The following is a 14,069-nucleotide window of genomic DNA, read 5'->3' as shown; positions in this document are numbered from 1 at the left end:
TCTTAATTCATGTACATTTATTCAATGCATACATTATAACTAATCTACACGGGATTTGAGGACACTAGTAATGACTAGTCCAAGTAATGCTGTAAGGTCTAGCTTTCTGGTTTTCTTACTTATTTTGCTTCAGTGGGCCAGGACTAGATATGAATGTAATTAAAACTGTAGTTCTTAAAATCATTAAATAGTTTGGGTTGGAAGGAACCTTAAAGACTGTCAGTTTCTAACCCCTTTATATCTAAGGGTTGGTTTTTCAACCAGTTTGTTTTGTTTCTTTTTTTTTTTTTTTTCTTTTAAGGAATCTTGGTAGTTGTCATGCTGACAAAATGGGGCTGATTCCTTGGTGTTGGGTAGTAGCTCTGAGGTGGGGGAGTGGGATGTGGCCTTTTCTTAGTTCAGTAGGATGATGTTGTATACATATAACTTACGTGAAATGTTTCGTAACATTAGCTATTGCATTTTTATTTTTTTCCTCCCCAGAGAACAAGTTCATTTGGAACTAGTAATGCAGATTTCCCACCTGGGGACCCTGGAATATACCAGTTGGACGTTACTCTAAGAAGAGGACAGAATCTAGCTGCACGAGACCGTGGAGGTAAGTGAGCTGGTGAACACTGGCTTAATGATGGGCAATTTGCATGTTCATTGGGTAAATTTATGTGTGAGATTAAAGTTAAAATGCCCTGGAGAATATAACTAGTGACTTGCCACCAGTTGGATGTGACACCGCGCAGTCACATGCTCTGGGCCCAGCCTTCCAGCCAGTTCTTAACCCACTGGAGAGTGCACCTTCCCAAGCTATGGGCTGCCAGCTTCTCCAGGAGAATGTTGTGGGAGACAGTGCCAAAGGCTGTGCTGAAGTCAGGGTACAAAACATCCACAGCCTTTCCAGCATCCACCAGGCAGGTTACTTGGTCATGAAATGAGATCAGGTTGGTCAAACAGGTTGGACGTGAAATGAGATTAGGGCCTGCTCCCTTGATTGTCCTGTATGTGTATATGATCACACTCAAGGGAATCTGATTCATAACTTTCCCAGGCACTGAGGTCAGGCTGACAGGTCTGTAGTTCCCTGGATCCACCTTCTAGCCCCTGCTTATGGATGGGCAGCATATTGGCTAATGTCTGATCTTCTGGGACCTGATGATAAAGAAATGATGGAGAGCAGCTTGGTGAGCGCTTCCACCAGCTCCCTCAGTACTCTTGGGTAAATCACATCTGGTCCCATAGACTTATGACTGTCAGAATGGCTCTGCTAATTCCTCTTGCATTACAGGATGTTTATTCTGCTCTCCACCCCTGTCTACCAGCTCAAGGGCTGGTTTCCCTGGGAATAACTGGTCTTACTGGTCTTACTGTTACAAACTAAGGCAAAGAAGGCATTAAGTACCTCAGCCTTTTTCTCATCCTTGGTGACAGTGTTGCCCTCTGCATTCAAAAAAGGATTGAGGTTTTATTTGGCCCTCCTTTAGTTGTTAATATATTTATAAAAACACTTTTTATTTTCTTTTACAGCAGTGATCAGACTGAGTTGTAGCAGAGCTTTTTTCTTTCTTATTTTTCTCTTTACATGACCTAATTACATCCTTTTACTGTTTGTTGGTTGTCTGTCCTTTCTTCCAAAGGTCATAAACACCCTTTTTTTCCCCCCCGAGTTCCAGCAAAAGTTTCCTGTTGATGAGGCTTCCCTGACAGCTCATCTTGCAGCACATAGGGACATTTCACTTACACATCTCTAAGATTTTCTTCTTAAACCTTAAACCAGCCTTCCTGAACCCCTTTATTTCCCAGCAAAGTCGCTGAACCAATTCCAGAACAGGCCAAAGTACACCCTCCAGAGGCAAAGGTTTTGTTGATCCTGTTCCTTACTTCACCAAGAATTAAAAACTGGATCACTGTGCCCAAGATGGGCAGCCAAGATTCTGACCAACACAACTCTCACCAATCCCTTCTCTATCCACAAATAGCAGGTCTAGTGGAATCTCAGCCCTGGTAGGCTCTCTTACCAGCTGTGGCAGGAAATTCCACACACTCCAAGAATCTCCTAGACTGTCTCCTCTCTGCCATGTTGAGTATGCAGCAGACATTCAGCCAATTGAAATCTGCCACAAGAGCAAGAACGGGCAATTGTGAAATGTCAGCTAGCCACCCGTGCTTCATCCACCTCTTCACGAGGGTTGAGTGGTCTATAAGAGACTCTCACCAGGATGTCTGCCTTATTGTCCTTTTCCCTGAATCTCACCCACAAGCACCCAAACTTACCATCACTGTCCTTGAACTGAAACACTCCTTAGTGTACAGAGCTACCCTTCCACCTCTTCTTCCTTGCCTGACCCTTCTGAAGAGCTTCTATACATCCATGCAGCACTCCAGTCAAGTCATTCTACTGTGTTTCTGTAATGGTGACTTGTGTCACAGCTTTTCCACTGCAGAATGGCCTCCAGTTCTTTCTGTTTGTTACCCCTGCTGGGGTCATCTGCTTTAGCTGTGTTATCAAGTTCAACCCTGGCACCGGCATGCTGCCCTCTGGCTCATCTTTAGTGAACCTGGTCTTACCCCCTTCTCCCTCCAAACCTAGTTTACAGTCCTCTCAATCAACCCTTCCAATTCATGAGCTAGAATCGGTTCTCTTCTTTTAGATGTTCTAAAGCTGTCAGCAAAAGATTGATTTTTCTCTTCTTGTCTTTCCACTCAATGCCACTCCCATCTTAACCATGCAGAAGTTCCTGGTACAGTCAAGGGATGCTTCATTGACAAACTGTCTGCATGAAGGTCAAGGCCTAACAGAATTCCTGAGGTTGTAGAGTGGTCCCATGGAGCCTGGTCTGCGCACACCATAACATAGTGTTCATACTAAAAATATTCTTCACGTTACATAGAATTAATTTAAATACTTGATCTTTGACTTCAAAATTATCACCACTACTTGAAAAACCAAAGAACAACTTAGTTGTGCTAGAAAAAAACACTGAAATTCTGTGCCAGGAATTACAGTTGCAAATGACTGTAACATGAGAGACCACAATTTTCCACCGCTATAGTTTTTTGAAACGGGGAGAGATTAACTTCAGGTAAAGCGTACTGACATCTTGTGGCTGGATGAAATAATGCAAAGACTGCTGCTCATAACCCTTCTAATTTACGTTTAGAAGAGCATATTGCAATTTTAAGAGAAGCTATTTCTTTTGGATGTATTTCCCAGTGAATACAAACACAAACTTCTAAAATCTGCTGGTCTCTTGAAAATCCCTAATAGTTAGGGAAAAAAAAATAAAAATATTGTCTTATAATTTTGCTACTGTTAAGGAGGTACAGTTGTTACTCAAGTTAGAATTGCTGTTTAAGATAGTTTTTGATGAATTAGGCTCATGTGCACTCCTTGATGACTGCAAGTCTCTGTGCCCCACCAAGACTGCTTCTTTCACAGGTGGTTCAGTTCTTCTGGTACTTCCACATACATGTCCCACACATGTGGCATTCATGTGTCATATTTAACATTTTTCTTATACCTGTTAGAGTTGTTTTCTGATGACAATTAATTTTTACTCAGTTGTTTCAAGAGGCTTTGTCCAGTGCTCTGTAGTGAGTAGGTGATTGCTGCAGGAGGCGTGTTGAGGACATTGTGGTCAGACTTTAGAGTTAATTTTCTCGTCATGTGTGCTGTAGGAAGTGAGTCTATATGCAAAAGAAAAGCCTGAACACAATGAAGTCATTGAAGACTTACACTAGAGGTGTCAGTGGAGTATGTGCCTTTTCAAAGGCACAACATAATTAAGTTAGTATTTTTCAGGAGTAATTTTAACTTTATAATCTAATTTTTGTTGTTGCATTAAGATAAAATAGGAGCCCTAATAAGGACAAGTTAACTCTGTTAACTTGCATTAACGAGTTAATTCTGTTAACTAAAAACAATACTTCCAGTCTTTCATGTGTGACTTTGAGAATGGATTGCAAACAACAGAAAGTGATGCAAGCACTCATTTGATGTTAACTGACTCAATTAACTGAGTATTGACACCCTGGAAAGTAATAGATTGTGACAATAAGGAATTATTTTCATCTGATGCTGTTGTGAATTTGACTATCTGTAGACATTACATTTAGTTCTGTTTAAAGAAATTTAGTCTCAATTTCCTTAGTGTATTATAAAGATAGAATTAGCAGTATATATGTGTCTTTGCCAGGAACAAGTGATCCATATGTCAAGTTCAAACTTGGAGGAAAAGAAGTATTTAGAAGTAAAACAGTACACAAGAACCTCAACCCTGTCTGGGAAGAAAAAGCTAACATTCTTATAGATAACCTAAGAGAACCATTGTATATAAAGGTAAGACACCAGCTTATATATGTCTGATAAGTTACAACTGAAGAATTATTGGAAGAATTCAGGATTTGTGATTTTCTGTACACTGAAAGATTCATTGTACAATAGCGAAGAATAGAGACTATTTAAAGTGAAAATTATTTAAGTTTTGTTTGAAGAATGATGATATCAGCATTTTTAAAGTGGCAAATACAGGCCTCTCTTTACTTCAGGTCATAATTTTATATTTCTTTAATGTGATCTTAGCAGAAGAAGAGACAAAGTAAACTGCATTTCATGATCCACTTTATTTATGGAAATATCATTGCATAGTTATGATATGTAGCATGGTCTGTCCCATTAAAAGCAATTCACTGCTGAGGTCAGTTTTTGAGAATTTATTGAGATGTCTGCCTGATTCTTCTAAGTTTTTTTAATTTTTCTGTTTGTATGGAACACAGTGAGTTTGCTTCTGTGTTTCATACCATTTTCTGCTCTTAAATTTTTACACTGTAGCTCTCCCTAGTAAATCACAGGTGAGGATGATTTTTTTGTGTTGAATTATTCTGAAATAACAGATTGCTTGAGTTTAGATCAGAAAGTGGCCACTAATGTTATGACTGATAAGCAGCAGTGCCACTAATATTTCTTAGATGTCAGTATTGGAATGGAAACTAGAAAAACTGTGATGATTGTTTTATACACACAGAAGAGAAAGATGCTTTTCTGGCCCTTGTAGTCTATGATGATCTATATGCAAAAGTGATTCTTAGTTGTGTAAAACAAAGTAGATAAAAATAATGTTCCAAAAATCTATTTGGAAAAACTGTAGTTTTAGGATTCAAAATAAAACATGCATACTTTGAAAATACTTGTATATTCCATATGTATGGAAACTTGGCTTACCGTTATAATTCTCTTAAGATGATCTGAAATTACATGATGTTTTAGATCAGTATCAGTCTTAATCTAAAATTCATGACAGAATTTTTAACTGAAATGTCAAATTACAGATTTTTTTTTTTAGTAGAGCAATACCACTTAAACATCCTTTAAATATTATTCAGTACTGTGTTTCATGCTATTCAGAGAAAGTATATCAATACTAGAAAACCTTAAAAGCTAATTAAAATCCTCAAATGGCATTTTCCTGTTTTTATTATGTTTAATAACTCATAATGAATGAAGAGGTGAAGGAGAGAGGAAGATGCAAAGACTTGCAATATAGTCACCTGTTTTAGGATTTATGCTAAATACCAGATCTGCAGTAGGATGTGTATTTTTTTCCCCTAGGAAAAGTGTGTCAAGTGGTATGTCTATCATGGCTGTATTCTGAACACACTCTCTGAAGTATTTTAGGTTTTACAGCTCATTCAGATATTTTAAGACATGATTGAATTTTACTAAGTCAGCTGAAAGTACTTGGTATTTTTACCTTGGTGATTTGTAGAGGGAGAGAGGGGAGAAAACAATTTTGACTTTGCACCATGAACTGAGATTTCACCATTTGTTTTCTTTTCCCGTTGGAATGACTAACAGATGTAGAAAATGCAAGGGTAGATCAATGCATGCAGGTAGATCAATGCATGTGAGAGACTTGTGCTCACATACTTGTATCATGAGTGCAGCTGTGCTGTAGCCTTTAGGCCATGGGATTTCTATTACTACTGTCTTAACCCTGACCATATTAAGGTATTTGTAGAAGATGAACTGTTTTGCCCCCTGGAAGAGTTTCTGATGTACAATAGTAGAAGTACTTACATTAGAGTTGAAGACCTTGAACCTAGTCCTGTCATATACTCAGTTTTCTCCTTTCTCCTTGTAAGGTGTTCTCAAGTCTCACTCTTACCTAGCTGAAGATATGTTATAGTCCTCAGAAAATCTGTTTACCCCAAAAAAGGTTAATTTACCTTAAAAGCTGATTTTGATAATTGATCTTTTCCCTTTTTAATTTTTGCATTTATGTTGCAACTTTTCTTCGTTGCTGTCCATTTTTTTTTGTTTGTTTCCCTGCAATAGCTGCCCCCAGATTATTTGCTATTCTTTCTTCATTCTTAGGAAGTCATAACCCATCTCAAATAGTACAATCTGATATACTGGCCAGGTTCCTGTTTTGATGCCAGTAAATTTATCAAGTTACTTTCTCTTTTAGGTACCAAATTAGGAGGCAGATTCCTCATAGCAGAGTATTAACTGTCATTGTTTTCTTACACATATTCGTTCAGTTTTAATCTTAGATTGTAATGTTTCTAACCCTAGAAAGCCGCATAACCTCCAAAATGTACAATTATATTATTTCAAACACTGATGCAAGTGTTATAATATAAGTGAAAACAGTTTCCATAAACATATCCTGCCCTTCTTCTTCCACTTTGCAGGATTCATAAAGGAATCAGTGTATAGGAAATCAGTGATTCTGCTTAACTTTATTTATTGTTGTCATCTTCCTCCTTTCAATGTCTGTGTTTATAAAAATATTTCTTTCATTTTTATAAAATTGCTGTTGTTCACATGTGTAGTCTACTAGTAGTATTGACCACTGTCTCTATATTATGCAGTCTGACTTATAAACAAGCAGTTTCAGACTTGATTTTCTGGCCAGAAAATTTCAGGTTACTTTTAGGAAGTCCTGATTCAGCAAGTGAGAGACATGACACTACAACTCCAAAAAAGAGTTTCCAGAATAATTCATAGTCAGAAAAGCTCTTAAGAAAGAAAGATTTCTAGTACTAAGAACTGCTCTTGTGTGTCATAGGTATTTGATTATGACTTTGGACTTCAAGATGACTTCATTGGTTCGGCATTTTTGGATCTCACGTCATTGGAATTAAACAGGTATGGCACAAACAAGCCTATGGAATTTTCATATATATTTATCTGCTAAAACCATGCTTGTGGAGTTGAAGGTAAAACAGTATTCTAGAAAATAGTTATATAAACCTGCACAGCATAAATCTAACCAAAGAAAACCACTTATGTTTAAGAAATTATTATATGATGAATGTTAATTTATTAGCTGATTATGCACATTTTCGTAGTGTTTATGGAGGGGTTTGTTTTATAACCACTTTAATCTTGTTTTCGTATTAGTTTTATTCACAGCATTACCCCCTAATGTTTGAATATTTTTCTGTTTTCTACTCCATTAATGTTGTATTTTTGATTTAATTACTTCAGTACATGTAATACAGTAGTTAATACAGAGTAAAAATATTTAGTATTTTTTATGAGCATTCAGCAGAAATACTTAAAAGTAGAAACGGGGCAAATTTGTGCCAATGTTTTATAAGTAGGTTCATATTAAATCAGATGCCTTCAATTATGATTGGGAAATTTCATTATCTGAGAGTCTGAAGACCTAGTAAGTGCATTGATTTTGTCTCCTAGGCAAACAGATGTTACCTTGAGTCTGAAGGATACTCATTACCCTGACCATGATCTGGGAAGTATCTTCCTGTCTGTTCTGTTGGCTCCTGGAGATCAGCGAGAAGCGGTAATTTTGACTTTTGTAAATGTCATCACTCCTGTGATTGGTCTCTGTTGGATGATATAAAGCACAAGAACAAATCTCAAATTATGAGGTTAATTTGACTTTTCTAATTCTTAAGATAACACTGAACAGTGTTTCTGGTATAGTATAGCATATTTCACCTGAGTTGAAGCCTCCCTTATATAGTTAGTAAATAGGGGATTCAGATGGATCAGGTAAAGTCAGTTGAAGGTGAATGGTGCTGATTAATGTGGAGAAACATCAGTAAACATCATTGGTTAAAGAATTTTGGACCTAGTCTGCTATTTCTATATAAAAATATTTGAATCCTATTCCATGTAGAAAATAAAGTTGAAAAAGGTAGTGTTTCTGCTTTTTAGTAACTAATGTTAAAGGATTATTTGATGGTTTTTAATTTTTTGAATTTACATTTCAATTACAAAATTGTATGATTTTTTTAAGTTTATTGTAATTCCTTAATTAGGCTTACTTTTCTGAGCTGCATAGTGATAAGTGAAGATAGTTTCCAGGTTTCTAGATACTCTTAGTTGTGAACTCATTCTATTATATTTTATTAGCTTTTGTGACTTTTGACTTGAGCAGTAGAACAATGGCAAGAATAGAAGAGGTGATTCTCAGTATGAGAGGTTGTAAAATAATACGGATTCCTTTGGCCTCAGACAGACTGTAGGGAAGAATTTGGACTGTGCAGCTGAATTTTGCCATAAACAAGCTGTTTTCAAATGAAAGGAAAAAGCACCTTTAAGCAATGGAACCTGTGGAAGCAGCGCAGTGTTTTGTTGGATTTTTTTATGCCAGTCTCTTTCCCACACCATTTCACCCACTAACTACAACTACAAAACTGAGAAAGTTTACTCCCAAACTTTGCCCAGGCGCTTGAACACAACCCTGAGACACTTGCACTCAACCCTCCCCTGCTGCTTCAACACAGCCAGATTTCCAGAATCTTCCAGGAAGAATACTGTTCTCCATGCCCAGAACTCATCTAGGAGATATTGGGGCATTTATTTACCAGAAGAGCCAGGGTCAAAACCCCCCAATTTTTGTGGGCCTCCACCTATGATGGACCAGGACTGTACATCACAACCATGATTCGTGATCACCCATGGGTCACAGAAGCCACAGGTGGTGGTATCTTTCTCTCTCTTCTATTGTCCCTTTAATTTTCTTTTTCTCTTTTGAATTTTCTCCTCTTAAGATGATTATGCTCTCCAAGACAGCTATACACCCCTTTTCCAATCTGTTACTCCTTTTTTATTTCTTTTTCTTTTTTTCTTTTTTTTTTCCAGTTACGGTTTTAAAGCACTTACTCGAATATTAATATTTTTTTTTTGCTTCTATTGCTTATTTATAGTTTTGGTTTAATCCACCCCAACGGATCCATTAACAATGAACCTATTTGCCTATTCAGGGACAGGTAGCAGCAGAGGCCAAGAAAAAGCATTATTCTGATGAATATGTCCATGGATATGGTCAGCTGCATGCTTTTTATAAGAACACATATGTTTCCATATGCTACAGTGTGAGACATGCTGTTGTATATGCACCTGCGGAGTACTGGCAGATTCTACTAGTGTTCAATTTACATTTTTTTCCCAAGCAATATTAAATAGCCTAGTAAGCCAACTGGAACGAGGTCTCTGGTATGTAGTAATGCAAAGATGTAGAATTTTGAAAATAATTTTATCTCTGTTAATTTTCCTCGTGAGGTTCTGCTAGCACTTAATAAAAATAATGGAATATGGTGGTAGTAATGTGCCTCTGGCTTACATAAGCAGTGTGTATTTTTCTTTTTTTATTTTTTTTTATAGCAATATGTTTTTCCATGCGACTCAGAATTCTGTCTTGCAAATTTACGTCACAAGAGTCTTTGTTACTTAAATTAAGAAATTAATTCAGGTTTGGATTTTTTTTGCATTTGGGTAAGACCAGGATTTCTGGGTCAGGTAGAATTTGTCCTGTTTTTCCAAGTTGCTTTGGCACTATCCTGTCATAATTCTAAGTCATGTGGCCCAGAAACATTGTATTTTTTGTGTACAGCACATTTGTTTCCTTTCTTCATCATTCAGAGAGGGTAGCTAATATGCTGCCCCGTGTTGTCTGCTGTTGTACTGAGTGCTCCAGGAAATTAAGAGGTGAGAAAGTGAAATCAAGACACTACAGTGTAACATGTATTTCATGTGGAAGTTCGTAAATTAGCAACTGAATGTTGAAATTATTGGGAGACTACAGAGTTGCTGGTTAGCAACTTTTTTAATATCCAATGACTGGTTGTAATAGGATGGAGAATTGAGTTTGTATTACTACGCATTTCATTATTGGCTTTTTTAAATTTAACTCACATCACCAAATGTTCTTCCCTTTTAAACTGTTATAATGGAACTCCAGTCTGAAAATGGCCAAGATTCCAATTAAGAATCAGATGCCTAATCTGAAGCTTAATATTTATTACTGGAAAGCAGTCTTCCCAAGATATGGATCCCAGAGCAGTTCTGGAAGAATTGCAATAAAATGAGAGAATTTGTGTCACAATACAGAGAAGATGACCTACAGAATTAATGTGGAATTGCTGTATGTTTAATGTGTTAGGGCTTTAATAGTTCTAGACTCAATTAGATTTTTTCAGTTACTACTGGTACTTACTTATTTATTAGATTTTATTTACTCTTTAAGGAGCAGGTATATTACCAAATTTATCACTTTAGTTGACCTGTCATCTTTGGCTATTTTTGAAAGGTTTTGTAACAATGAGGATATTTTTATTGAAATGAAAAATACTGAGGTCAATAAAGTTTCAAATGTTATGTTAGAGGCTCAAGACTGGTTCTTGTCCACTCTTGAAAATATACAACATATAAAGCTGCAATAAAAGCAACTCCTACATTCCCAGTCTGTGTAGTCTGCTGTTTGAAAGATTGATGCTCCCTCTCTACTTGGATATCTCTAAACAGGTAATGATTTGTATGTACTTGAAATATATAGATAAAAACCTGAGCACTTTTAAGTATGCATTAGTGACTGATGCATAGAAGACACAGATACATTGTGTCTTCACATTGTGTGCAGTTTTTTCATGTCATTGCAAATTTACTTAAATCCTGTTGGTTCAATATCCCTACATTGTGTACATTTCTAAAATGAATTTTCTCCTGAATAGGTTTTACTTTGCTCTGATGATAACTCTTACATGGCCTGCAATTAAGAGTTGCATGTAATAATGTAATTAGGGTAATATTTTACCACTATACATGGCTTGCATGTTGTTGCACGTAAATGGTGTTAAATGGTTTAATTGTAAAGCTGAAAATTATGGAAATTTCCTGGAATCACTTAAATTGCTGGTACTATAATTCCATATGTTTAAAATTAGAGTGTTTATTAAGATCATGAGGGAAATAAAAAAATAGAATAACTTCAAAAGAAGAAGTGTTTGCTTTCCCATGTGGCCACAGAGACTACATGGTATATTTGGGCAGGTCTCTGGCCATATTTCAAATTGAGCCCTTTTAAACAAGACTTGCTGTTTGTGATGTGTTGTTTGGTAACTTTTTGATGTGGATTATACTTTCCAAAGAAATCCTTGCACTGCCTGAACTGCAGTGAGGCTGTTTTGGAGGTCATCCATTAATGTGCAGGTAAAAGAAAGGTCTTTTAAGGATATGTTGTTGGAGGACAGGTCTCACAAGGCATTTTATTGCTGTTTCAAAATAACACAGCTGTATGTTACAGGAAAAATCCTGTCACACTGCCTAATAAATATTGTTGCTGCTGGAGGGTAAGATACTCCAAGTGCAAATTTGAAATTAAATGGGACAAATTCGGAGGCCTAGTTGTATACTGCCACCTGTCTGTGAGAGAGCTATTATTGCAAATGATTTAAAAAACAAGCGGCTAGTTTGACACAGTAATAGATTGTTCTGTTTTGGATGAAGACTTGAGGTGTGAAAAGAAATGATAGTGATATTTGGTCCACACAGGTGCATTTTCTTCCTTATCTTTCTGAAAAAATTCTGATGACATTAAGATTTTATGTGTACTGACTGATGAGACGATCTTGAGAGTTATAGCTGAAAAGCCCCATTTCCTCAAATCAAAGCATTACATTTTGGGATTCAGATATCAATTAAGAATATTAATGTAAATATAGGTTCATATAACTGTATGTAAAACTATATTACACTGACTAGGAAAGAGGAGTATTTATTTTTGAGTCCTGATGGACTGTGAAAAACAGTGGTTTACAATTGTGTTGTTTCAGGGGTTGCATCATTGGAGGATTTTGGACCTAATTTCAATCATATATAGATTCAGTAAACCAGTTTCAGAAATAAGAACTGAAATCCTTATTTCAAGGATTGAAATTGATTTTTGTGGTACATTTTATTTGAAGAAAATACAGAAATAGCCTGCACTTCTTGAGTATATTCAATACTATTCAATACTATTCAAGAGTATGGGCAGATAAATCAAAATTTCTAGAAAATCTAGTTTGTATCATTGCCATTTACTACCTGGTGCTTGTCCTAAAGGCATAAAAATGTGAACATTTAAAGTAATAATCTTCATAGTCTCATTCAAACTATGTACTTGAATAGAACCATAGCATACCTTAAGTTATTGGAAGTCCTTTTTGTTTGTTTTTTGACGTGTGAAGGCAATTGATTTGTTGTGATTTATGAACAGTCATAAATTGTGAATCAAAATTGATTAATAAATTATTTTTATATGGCTATAAAAATTAGAAAGGTTTTAGTATTCAAGGAAAGTTTAATCTGTTTTCAGCCAAATGCAGAAAGTTGCAGTAGCACTAGTTCCAACAATTAATTTGTGTTTGCTTTGTTCTGTTTAGAAGTACTAGTCCTTGACATTAATGCAGCATTTCAATTTTACTGCTTTGAGAGGACAGACAGATTAGGAAACCAGTGTAAACTGCAAAGATGTTAAATAAATAAATATGAGAGAAGTATGTGTATATAATAATGTGAAAGCCTGTGAGCTCTATTGAAAGACTTGTGAATTTTAAGTCTAGTCATAAAAAATAATGTGGTTATGATTTACTTTCTGTATTTTTCATTAATTTCTCTTTTTGATGACCAGCTTAAAAGAAACCAAAAGTAGCAATTGCTTGATTTTTTTTCTTAGACCTGCTCCAACAAAGCTTGTCTTGTTACTTTAATTCTGACAGTGTTTATTAATTTTTGGATACATGTGGTGCTGCGTGTGCTAGTGTGCTCTTTGTGATTTCGTGCATGTGTGCGGGCTTCCTGTGGATTCTGTTTGGTGTTGTAGTCATGGGTTCCACAATGCATGTGAGATTTTCTGACTATTTTCCCATCAGCATTCAGTTCACATATTCCATCACTGGAAAACCTGCGGTAGGCAAGTTCTTCAGAGCTGCATGTCACCCACATGCTGCATGTCTTCACTACCACAGCTGTTCCTTACCTGAGCCTTAATAGGCAGTTTTCAGCTACAGGAAATGACAAAGTTGGTAGCTTGATAAGAAGCGTTGCCTTGGGACCAGCAGAGACTGGGGACAGCTGTTCATCACTGCCAGCAACCTAACAAACAAAGGAAATGGAAAGAAAGGAAACATAAGAGTTCCACCTGGATACTGTTATTTATTGAGATTAAAGTTCAAGACATTGCTTTTTTCCTAAAATAATCTGTCTCAAATGATGCTTAGTTTTTTTTTTTTCTTCATATGAAACTATTAATATTATTGTGCTGTCAGTTTGCTTGCTGTGTGAAATCATATTATGCATTATTTATTTATTTATTGATTGATTGATTGCCAGAGGGACATTAATATCATTTAGAAAAACTCCATTGATACACTCAGGGCATGGAATATTTTCAGATTAAAAAGCTCCATGTAGATCATTCATTCTGATCTGCTTTATGCTATATTTATATATTTTTTATTGGCTTTTAAGGATGGTTGTTATGACTTCAGCTTATCTGCTTTAGCTGATAATGATGAAGCCAATGCACTCAATAAGGGTGGTCACACCTTTCTGTAGCTACTACTCAAACTGAACTCGTCAGAGAGAGTCATGAGTAGTTTGGTTTGGAAGGGCCCTTAAAGATCATCTAGTTCCACTCAACCATCTCCACTAGATAACATTGCCCAGGGCCCCATCCATCCTGGCCTGGAAAACTTGCAGGAATGGGGCAGCCACAACTTCCCTGGGTGACAAATTCCAATGCCTTGCCACCCTCATGGTGAAGAATTTCTTCCTAGCATCTAAT

General features: G+C 36.3%; 1 protein-coding gene across 3 annotated transcripts in view; it reads left to right on the top strand.

The window, feature by feature from the left end:
* Positions 1-14,069, top strand: part of MCTP1 (multiple C2 and transmembrane domain containing 1) — a 216,858-nt gene that overhangs the window by 53,022 nt on the left and 149,767 nt on the right. For all 3 annotated transcript variants that reach the window (XM_015653442.2, XM_015653441.2, XM_033520479.1), the window contains exons 2-5: positions 484-598; positions 4,188-4,330; positions 7,062-7,141; positions 7,694-7,799. In XM_015653442.2, the coding sequence (XP_015508928.1) occupies positions 484-598; positions 4,188-4,330; positions 7,062-7,141; positions 7,694-7,799 (444 nt within the window). The remainder of the gene's footprint in view (positions 1-483; positions 599-4,187; positions 4,331-7,061; positions 7,142-7,693; positions 7,800-14,069) is intronic.

Source organism: Parus major, chromosome Z (genome assembly GCF_001522545.3).
Source record: "Parus major isolate Abel chromosome Z, Parus_major1.1, whole genome shotgun sequence".
Lineage (NCBI taxonomy): Eukaryota > Metazoa > Chordata > Aves > Passeriformes > Paridae > Parus > Parus major.
The sequence above is the reverse complement of the archived record's forward strand: the minus strand, read 5'-3'. Positions and strand labels throughout refer to the sequence as shown.